The 11,107-nt window shown below is 44.0% G+C and overlaps 1 protein-coding gene across 1 annotated transcript; it reads right to left on the reverse strand.

Annotated features, from left to right (window-relative positions):
* Positions 1-873: 873 nt before the first annotated feature.
* LOC133370528 (anaphase-promoting complex subunit 13-like) lies at positions 874-8,705 on the reverse strand. Its single transcript, XM_061597013.1, has 2 exons — positions 8,667-8,705; positions 874-1,098 (listed from the first exon to the last, which is right to left on the reverse strand). Exons 1-2 carry the CDS (start codon positions 8,703-8,705, stop codon positions 874-876), a joined length of 264 nt encoding a protein of 87 aa, XP_061452997.1.
* Between the last annotated feature and the right edge of the window lie 2,402 nt (positions 8,706-11,107).

Below are 11,107 nucleotides of genomic sequence, written 5' to 3' on the forward strand. Positions count from 1 at the left end.
GGGCTGCACTGAATGTTCTCTGATTTCAATACTTGCCTCAACGCTAACACATTCAGTGCGGCTGAGGCTTATATTAAAAAAAAATCACTGTCAAAGCTGAGTTGTGAGGAGCTCTCAGAGTTGATCCAAGCAAGAAACACAAGTTAGGTTTAGATGGTGGTGGTGTCAATGCCAAGGCACAATACCAGGAGTAAGTGCTGAGGAATCAAGCCAGGATGGAGATCCAGGAAGATCATTCTTGCCCAGACAAAGGCCCTATTTCAACTATACTTTTTTTTTTACAAACACATTTCTTTAATATAAATATATAGAATAAATGTTAACAAGATTTCTCTTTCAATGGGAGTGAAATCTGTAAGCAGAATATACAAATTGCAAGGCTCCTTTTCCTCTCTTCAGAGATGCCTATGTAGAATTCCTTTAACACTTATCTCAGTCAGAAGCAGTCTTCCCATAAGGAAGACTCAGAGACAGTAAAAGAAAGTCCAGATTTATCTCCATGTCTAACTTGGGAGAAGTCATGTAACATAAAAAAAAGTGCCAAATAGAGAATGACATTAATCATACACAGTTTGGTTAATATTTACTACTACTGTAAATCAGATTTCATATCTTTGACTTATATCACATAACCTAATACTGAAACATAATTTAAAAACAACAACCCTATTATCTGAACATTTTAAGGAATTATTAATTAACACACAGTAGGTGTATGCAGCTATTAAGGCTTTGACCTAATCAGTGACACAGGACTAGAAGTTTTGCAAATGTCTTTTTTCCCACTTAAAGCAAGTTAATATAAGATGATGAAGAGCTGCAAAAAAAAATTTTTTTTGCAGGGAAGCTACTGCAAGAAGCATCACTGACAGACTAGTTTCCTGTTGGAGGAATATTTTCATGAAGATACTGCAATGCCAAGTCATTCCATTTCATTTCTTGTTCTTTTACTGTTTCTGTTGTGCCACCATTGTCTTGTTCTGGTTCAGGAAGCTCATTCAATGGTATTGCCACATCTTCATATGGTAACTTATCTTCCCTCCATGCATCATCAATCAAATCTAGGATCCTCCCATCTCTCTGTACCTTGCTGTCCGCCTTTTAATAGTTTAGAGAGAATCAGGGCTAAGGAATACCAGTCCTCCACTGTTTTCTGCTCTCGGAAGTGGAGGATCTATTTCAACTATACTTTTAAAGCAGTATTGTTGTTGTTATGTGCCTTCAAGTCGATTACGACTTATGGTGACCCTATGAATCAGTGACCTCCAAAAGCATCTGTCATGAGCCACCCTGTTCAGATCTTGTAAGTTTAAGTCTGTGGCTTCCTTTATGGAATCAATCCATCTCTTGTTTGGTCTTCCTCTTTTCCTACTCCCTTCTGTTTTTCCCAGCATTATTGTCTTTTCTAGTGAATCATGTCTTCTCATTAGGTGTCCACAGTATGATAGCCTCACTTTCATCATTTTGGCTTCTAGTGATAGTTCTGGTTTAATTTGTTATAACACCCAATTATTTGTCTTTTTCACAGTCCATAGTACCCGCAAAGCTCTCCTCCAGCACCACATTTCAAATGAGTTGATTTTTCTCTTATCCGCTTTTTTCATTGTCTAACTTTCACATCCATACATAGAGATAGGAAATACCATGGTATGAATGATCCTGACTTTAGTGTTCAGTGATACATCTTTGCATTTGAGGACCTTTTCAGTTCTCTCATAGCTGCCCTCCCCAGTCCTAGCCTTCTTCTGATTTCTTGACTATTGTCTCCATTTTGGTTAATGACTGTGTCAAGGTATTGATAATCCTTGACAAGTTCAATGTCCTCATTGTCAACTTTAAAGTCACATAAATCTTCTGTTGTCATTCCTTTAGTCTTTTTGACATTCAGCTGTAGTCCTGCTTTTGTGCTTTCCTCTTTAACTTTCATCAGCATTCGTTTCAAATCATTACTGGTTTCTGCTAGTAGTATGGTGTCTTCTGCATATCTTAAATTATTGATGTTTCTCCCTCCAATTTTCACACCTCCTTCATCTTGGTCCAATCCTGCTTTCTGTATATGTTCTGCGTATAGATTAAACAAATAAGGTGATAAAATACACCCCTGTCTCACACCCTTTCCAACTGGGAACCAGTCAGTTTCTCCATATTCTGTCCTTATAGTAGCCTCTTGTGCAGAATATAGGTTGCACATCAGGACAATCAGATGCTGTGGCACCCCTAGTTCTTTTAAAGCATTCCATAGTTTTTCATGATCTGCGTAAAATCTCTCCAGTTCGTCTTCTTCTGCTTTTGCCGTTGGAGCATAGACTTGGATGACGGTTATGTTAGTAGGTTTTCTGTTTAATCTCATTGATATCACTCTCTCAGACCTTGCATTATAGCTCCTAATTGCTTTTGCTACATCACTTCTCACTATTAAAGCAACCCCATTTTTTCTTAATTTCTCATTTCCTGCATAAAATATTTTGTAGTTGCCTGACTGAAAATGTCCCATCCCTGTCCATTTTAATTCACTCATGCCAAGTATTATAATGTTGATACATTCCATTTCTTGCTTGACAATTTCTAATTTTCGCTGGTTCATGCTTCTCACATTCCATGTTCCTATTGTGTGCGTTGTACAACTCCAGACTCTCCTTTCGCATCTGTGCACATCAGCCTCTGGGCTTCCTTTCGGCTTTGACCCAGCTACATCATTAGTCACAGTGCTACTCGTACTTGTCCTTTGTTGTTCCCCAGTAGCTCAGTCAGTGCCTTCTGACCTGGGGGTCTCATCTTCCAGCACTATCTTGTGTTGCATTTTGGATACTCTGTTCATAGGGTTTTCGTGGTAAGGGTTTACCATTGCCTTCCTCTGAGTTTGGATGCATCTTAGTCTGGTGTCTCAGCTTTGACCATTCCGTCTTGGGTGCCCCTGCTAGGAGTTTAGCCTCTTGGTCTAGACTCCTGACAGCATTGCTCTTAGCTTCTTCAACACTCTCAAACCCCCTCACCACGTTAAGGTGTGCATCCTGAGGGGGAAAGCAGTATTATTCCACTTTAAAGAGTCATGGTTGGCCCTCAAAGAATACAGGGAATGGCGGTTTGTGAAGGGTACTGAGAGTTGTTAGGAGACCCATATTCCTCTCACAACATTACAGTTCTTAGAGTGGTTTAACTATTAACTCTGGGAATTGTAGCTCTGGGAGGGGAATAGGGGTTTCCTAACAACACTCAAGTGGGGCCAAAGTTTTAGCCCAAGCAGGAAGCTTTTTATTAATTTTTTTTATTGATACTGAAAATGTTGTATGGAAAAAATCAGAACTGCCAGTAACCAAAAGAAAAATTTGACAGGGTGCCTTTCATAACTTCTAAGAACCTGCTGAGAGGAAGGCGGGATATATATCAAATAATAAATAAATAAAATAAGAAGACTCCCTGCTGGATGAGGCCAATGGCCCATCTAGTCCAGCATTCTGTTCTCACAGTGGCCAACCAGATGCCCATGGGGAGCCTGCCAATGGTGGCCAGCGTGGGTGGGTATAAGTTGCTGCCGGGATCTGTGGATAGCTGCCCCATGTGGTGAACCACTGAACTGCAGGTGCCAGCTGTTCCAGTAAAGTACCTTTAGGCCCTGGACTGATTCCACCTACAAAAGCTGGTCTTTAGATTCTCCTGGACAAGACGGGCCTTCCTGTTGCAAATGAGGTCAATGAGGTCCTCCTGAGCTCTGTTGTGTTCTTGTATCCTTGGTCCTGATGGTTGTTTGTCCTTTGTCTTTGTCTTCTTCCATGGTCCTAACTACTAGCTTTGCCCCACAACTCCTGGTTCACCTCAGTCTGCTGTCCATAGCTCAGCCTTGACAGTATAAGGTCATATCCATGCCACACATTTGGAGCACATTTAAAGTGTACTGCTTCCCCTCAAGAATCCTGGGAGCTGTCGTTTGTTAAGGGTACTGAGAATTGCAGCTCTGTGAGGGGTAAACTACAGTCCCCAGGATTCTTTGGGTGAAATATATAGTGCATTAAATGTCTGGTGTGGACATGGCCAGAGTGTGGCCCGTCCACAGTCACACTTCACTGACCAAGATGGTGTCCCAGACTGAACTCCTGGCAGCATACCACGTGGCACCGCTGCACTCAGACCTCAGGGTTCCTGGTGGCTTTGGATACTTATCTACCCTGCAAAATCTAGAGAAAACAAATATATATATATAGAGAGAGAGAGGAGAGCCAGTGTGGCATAGTGGTTACAGCAGCCTTTCCCAACCAGTGTGCCACCAGATGCTGTTGGACCACAACTCCCATCTTCCTGACCATTGGCAATGCTGGCTGAGGCTGATGGGAGTTGTGGCCCAACAACATCTGGAGGCACACTGGTTGGGAAAGGCTGGGTTAGTGTTGGACTACGACCTGGGAGACCAGGATTCGAATCCCCACACAGCCATGAAGCTCACTGGGTGACCTTGGGCCAGTCATTGCTTCTCAGCCTCAGAGGAAGGCAATGGTAAACACCCTCTGAATATCGCTTACCATGAAAACCCTATTCGTAGGGTCGCCCATAAGTCGGAATCGACTTGAAGGCAGTCCATTTCCATTTTCCATATAGAGAGGGAGGGAGGGAGGGAGAGGGGGAGAGAGAGAGAGAGAGAGAGAGAGAGAGAGAGAGAGTAAAGTCCCATCATTGTTTATGGACACATTAACTTTGGAATTTCACTTCCTGAGTCGGATTAACTTTGCCCATTGCGCAGAAAGTTTCTTCACTTGCTTTGTATGTCCAGCGCTGACATCTGATGCTGATGAGAGGCACCCGGCACCCACCATGCAGCTTACCTTGCAACCTGTATTCATATTTTCAGTGGCTTGGGGTGTGTGGACCCAATCACATGCACAGTGAAATGTCATTAGTGTTACACACCTGTACATTTTTAAACTTTAGGAATTCTTTGGATCCTCACCCAGTGTAGGGACTTTCAGATTAGCCTTGAAATGCTGCTTTAGGCAAAAAATGGGTGGCAAACTGAACTTAAAGAAATTCTCTTATGTTCCGATGCATTTGTGTTTTACCTACATTGCCACCTAGCGGCGTCTAGGGATATGGCTTTTTATCTTATGCCATATTCAACAACACATGCTGTGATCATTCTAGGATGAAAAATCACATTAGGATAAGCAGCTGTCCAAGCTCAAATCTTGCCTGCTGTTTCCATTTGCGTCCTTGTTTGCTGATCCAGCTACATCTTATTACTGACTCCAAATGGTGTGTTTTTCCTGAAGGACTTCATTTCTCTGGAAGAGAAAACTGATCTGAAATTGGGAGGGGAGAAGGAAGTGACAGTAAAGTTAGAAAACTGTAATTTGGCTGTTGCAAACCCATTATTTTGAGCGTGCATCAGTGAACTCGATCTGGTCACAAAAAAGAAGGGAGAGAGAGAAAGTGTAAAGGTTTTATATTTGCCATTAAACACTCACTGGGCATATGATAATTGGAGAGAAAATTGAATTTCATCGTTCTGCTTATTCACAGAGTGGACATTGTATTAATGATGTTCTATTCCCCTTCTGGTCAGTTAACCAAGATGACTGGGAAAAATGCTGGAGTGAAACGAAAGATCTTGCAAAATGTGGGTGAGATGATGTTTTGAGTCAGGAGTACCCCAAATTCAGGGCCCATTTGCTACCCATATGTCACTGCAACTGGCTGGCTGGCTGGCAAGCTGAAGATGGAATACACCCTACCTGGACCGTACGCCTCCTGATCCTGAGGATCAAGTGATTCCAGAGAACCAGTCCCATATCACTGACAAATATATGCCACTGCCCGTGATGGAGAAGGGCCATAGCTCAGTAGAAGAACATCTTCTTTGCATGCAAACGGTCCCAAGTTCAATCACTGGCATCTCTAGGTACGGCTGGGAGAGATCTCAGCCAGAAATCTTGGAGAGTCATTGCCAGTTAGTGCAGAAGCTCTGGGCTCCTTTGGAGAAGGGTGTGGGACATACATCCAAGAAATAACAATAATAGGCAATACTGAAGTAGATAGACCAATGATGCCCTGGGCTCCTGCTGGGAGGAAGGGCGGGATACAAATAAATAAATCAAATAATAAATTTAAAAAAATAAATGGTCTGACTCAGTATAAGGCAGCTTCCTATATAGCTTCAAGGGTCTGCTATGTTAGCTCCAATCCTGGTGTCAGCACCCGGCACCCTCAGGCAGCTGCTGGGGCTCTAGTGCCCTGGCAGGACCCACTGGTGCAGATGCCTGGCCTTGGCTCATTGGCTGAGCATCTGGTGGCTGTGAGCTGCCACCATGCCCCGGTGCAATACTAATGAGGTGGTCTGCCTCTTGGTTGTCTTTTACGTATTTATATTTAAAAGCATTTATCAGCTGCTTAATACTGATATTCTTTAAAAATCTCAAAAAGTGTTGAGAAAAACTCTTATGTTTTTAAAACAATCACAGCTGCCTACAGGTTTATAGCTAGGATGCATTGCTGTTGCTATCACACCTGTTCAAAACAATGTAGTTGCAAGTCCTCCTGGGAGTGACAGGACTTGCTGACAAGTGATTGTTCTCAGGGACAGTTGAAATGGAGGATAAAAACATGGCTCCCACCTTGGTGCCAAGGGGGCAGCCATGTTTTCCCCCCATACAACTTCACCTGAGAGTGACAGCATATCTCTAAGTGTCAGGCCTAGCATCAGCAGCTGGCCGGGGTCTCCAGGTGCTCCGAAAGCCTCTTACTAGCCCAGCAACCACCCATGAACCCTCCTACCAGCTGTTTCAGTGCTGGGTGGGCAGCACGGCTGCATCTGTATGGGAGTCTTGCTCACCTCTCACCCGCAGTGGCTGCCCATCATGTATATTTGCCCCAGAATGCACTTCCCCACCATATAGATCGATAACATCTATAGATCTATCTTGAGATTTTATAGATCTGCAGTCCAATTAGGACTGTAGATCTATACCATCAATATATCTATAGGGAAAGAAAAATACTCTGGGTGAATGACTGGCTACAAAGGTGGTGCCAACGTGAGAGATTTGGATTCTGGGACCATGGGCTACACTTCCTGGAATTTGGACTGCTGGCAATTGAGGAGTTGTACCTCACAAGGACTGGGAAGAATGTGTTTGGCCACAACATGTGAACCTCATCAGGAGGGCTTTAAACTGAATCCTAAAGGGGAGGGAGATGTAAACTTGGTGGTAATGATTGATGAAAGCTTATGTAGTAACAGGAACGGAGAGAATGGCTCTAACAGGGACCAATACTAGTCTTCGTAAAGGTGTAGGAAGGAAGTCAGGCCATAAATCACATGGTCTTCACTGTCTGTATACTAATGCCCAGAGTATGGGAAACAAACAGGACAAACCTGAGCTCCTAATACAGGAGGGTAAATATGACTTGATAGGTATAACTGAAACTTGGTGGGATGACTCCCATGACTGGAATACTGCAATTGAAGGATATAACTTGTTCAAAAAACAGAAGGAATAGAAAGGGAGGCAGAATTGCACTATATGTTAAAAATATGTATTCCTGCTCAGAAATAGAGGAGGATGAGCTTGGTAGCTCCACCGAGAGTATCTGGATTAAAATTGATGGGGCAAGGAATAAAAGGAACATGGTGGTTGGAGAGTCTACTACCGGCTGCCCAATCAAGAAGAAGGCAAGGATGAAACTTGTGAAAAGCAAATTGCCAACGTTTCAAGGAAGTACTATTTAGTAGTAATGGGGGACTTCAGTTACCCCAATATCTGTTGGGAGACAAATACTGCCAAACATAGTCCCTCCAAGAAATTCCTGACTTGTATTGGACATAACTTTCACCTATACAAAGTGGAGGAAGGAACTCGAGGATCAGCTGTCCCTGACTTGATTCTAACTAATAGAGATTACTAAGTGGATGAAGCGACAGTTACGGGAACTCTGTGGGAAAGTGACTATGTTATACTTCAGTTCTCAATTTTAAAGGAAGCAGAAGCTGAGAGTAGCCATACGTGTACCTGACCTGAGGTGAGCTGGGGTTGTTTTGACCCAACTTGGCCCCAGCCTGGATCTCCCTGAATTGGCCCAATTTGCTTCAAGCTTTGGGCTTCAGCCAAATCTGGTGTAGACCTAGCGATTAAGGAAAATAAATAAGGCAGAGAGGCAGCTCCTCAGACTACTTCATATGGGAATCTGTGAGTTGGAATTCAGCAATGTGCAGATTCTGCAGCACAGCCCTGATCCAATGGACAGATTAATTCATGCTGATTACATCAGGTGGGACCACTACAGTATCCCAAACTGCCACTAGTCAAGGAAACAGATCAATAGTTTCATTGAAAAATGGGCTCTGTTTATGAATGTATGGAATAATAATTTTCAGGACAACATACAAGCATTTTTTCTATACTGTGAATGTGGAGTTTATTTTTATATGGTTGAACTAGGGGAGCAGAGCCCCCCTCCTCGCTTTGTTCACCAATCCCCACCCCCAAACACACAAACACACAGGCACCCCAAACACACACACACACAGCACCCCCAAACATATACATACACCAGGCACCCCCCAATCTCTTTCTCTCTCTGACTCACACACACACAGAGGCACTCACAAACCATTCTCCTCCCCCAGCACTCAGAAACCACTCCCTTCCCCTGGGCACTCACAAACCTCATCAGATCCTCACTTGCCCAGGCTGCTGCCGCTGCTGCCCTGCCTTGGCCATTTACTGGCCTTCTGCCCCCACTGGCCTGGGGTAAAACTACTGCCCCACCTAGGCCACTCATCAGTCTCCCACTGAGGCTGCCACTGCCTCTGCATAGACCACTGCCGCCGCCGCTGCGTGAGCCGCTCAACAGTCTCTCCCCTGCCCCCAGCCTTGAGCCCAGCATGGTTGCAGTTCATGTCCTCTCCCTCTTTGCCTGCTGCTGCTGACACCAAAGCAGGCAGCTAAAATGTTGACGTTGCAGTTTGCTTGCACCAGCCGCCCACCTCGTCTGCTCTGCTTGCTGTGAATGCTTCAGCAGCCCCCGCTGCACGCCTGCGCTGATGCGTTCACAGCGAGCGTGACACTTGCAAAATAGTTAGATAATGCTGTATTTTGTCACTGGCAAAATATAAAATTTCTCTTCTACCTTTTTGCTCCAGCGTTGCTTACATTTGTGTGTATTAGTTATGTCTCAGTCACTGTTATGTCGGAAACATTCCTTATGATTTATTCTAGCACAAACGATTTTTTTATGATTAATTCTAGTACTAATGAATTTTTATTAATGATTTCAATTCTATCCATTTATAACTTTCTGGTATTGTTGTTGCATGCCATTTTTGTTCTCTTTCCCCTTCTTTTCTAACTTTATGCAATACCTTTTACAATTTATTTTTTGGGGGGGAAATAGGACCCAATCCAAAGATCCTTATTTGTGGTACAAATTAGACTGATTCAGTGGCCATTGGATGGCCACTGTGAGAACAGGATGTTGGACTAGATGGGTCATTGGCCTGATCCAGCAGGCTCTTCTTATGTTCTTATGAAGGGCAGGTCTATCAAAGGCAATATGCCATAATAGCTAAATGTAACTTATGCATTCAAGGGCGATACACCTCTGAATGCCAGTTAATGGTGACAAATTAGCAGAGGAAGGATATTAATTGTATGTCCTTCTTATGAATTACTCAGGGATACTGCCCCTCTGTGGCGCAGAGTGGTAAGCAGCGGTAACGCAGCCGAAGCTTTGCTCATGGCCGGAGTTCGATTCCAACGGAAGGAGGAAGTCGAATCTCCGGTAAAAGGGGTCGAGGTCCACTCAGCCTTCCATCCATCCATGGTCGGTAAAATGAGTACCCGGCATACGCTGGGGGGTAAAGAAAGGCCGGGGAAAGAACTGGCAATCCCACCCCATATATATGGTCTGCCTAGTAAACGTCGCAAGATGTCACCCTGAGAGTCGGAAACGACTCGCACTATAAGTGCGGGGACACCTTTACCTTTACTTTACTGGACTTGCTGTTATTAGAAACAGAATGCAGGGCTAGATAAACCTTGGAAAAAGAGCCCTGCTGGATCAGACCAATGTTCAATCTGCTACAGCATGCTTTTTTAAAACACTGGCCAGCCAGATGCTTCTGAATGCCTCTTCCTATTATTTGTCTTTGACATCTGTTATTCAGAGATACGCTACCTCTGAATGTAGATCCTTTTAGCTGTCATGGTGAGGTTTAGCAGCACAGTACCTATGTTAGTGTGGTGTTGGTGTACCTCTGGCCTGCAAGCTTAAGCAAGCCCATCAGGCTTTCCCAGTTGCCCATGAGGCCATTTTGGCCAAGCCATGCTCACCTGCCCTACACCTGACACCATATATGACACCAAGTGTGAGGAAGGTAAAGACACAATTGAGCTGAAAAGGGGGTTTGCAGGTACTGCCGATCAGTTAGCGGAAGGGCTGTAGCCAGATCTGGCATCACAAGGCAGCAGAGTAGGGCAGCAGCCAGGGCCCTGGGTGTTCAGGAGGGGCCTCTACCAACTCTGCCCTGCTCTAGACTCGATCAGAAAAATCAGCCTTGTGTGTGTGCTGTGCATCACTGAATGGTATAAAGGGGTACACCTGTTTGGGGGGCTTATTCTCAGATTTATCTCTGTGGATCAGAGCAAAAGAACCTAGTTTGGTGAGCCCCGTAATACAGGTCGCTCATTGAGCCCAATTTCAGAATGGTCAGAACTGGTTTGCTGACCTCAGGAAAACGTGTATAGACCCAAGTTCATGAATAATAAGGAAGGCTCCAAATTCCAGGTTTGCCCAGAAATAATCCCTTTAACTAAACAATAGACCTTGCCAGATACAGAGTTCAGATCAGTAAAACTCACGCAAGGTAAGACATTACTTCTTAGGCACAGCAATTTACACCTATACATTTACTCAGGAGACTGCAGGTATAGTTTTAACTTCATACAGGTAGACAAACAGGACAAAGGAAATTCTTTCAGGTACCAAATTGCTCACCTGTACATCCCATCTGAATTTACACACAATTCAATGCAAACACATTTAAGATTAGGATTTTGTGGAGTCAAAGGGCCAACAGTCTCTTGCTGGGGGCCTTAGCAAATGCTCATACTTGACATTTTCT

Source organism: Rhineura floridana, chromosome 1 (genome assembly GCF_030035675.1).
Source record: "Rhineura floridana isolate rRhiFlo1 chromosome 1, rRhiFlo1.hap2, whole genome shotgun sequence".
Lineage (NCBI taxonomy): Eukaryota > Metazoa > Chordata > Lepidosauria > Squamata > Rhineuridae > Rhineura > Rhineura floridana.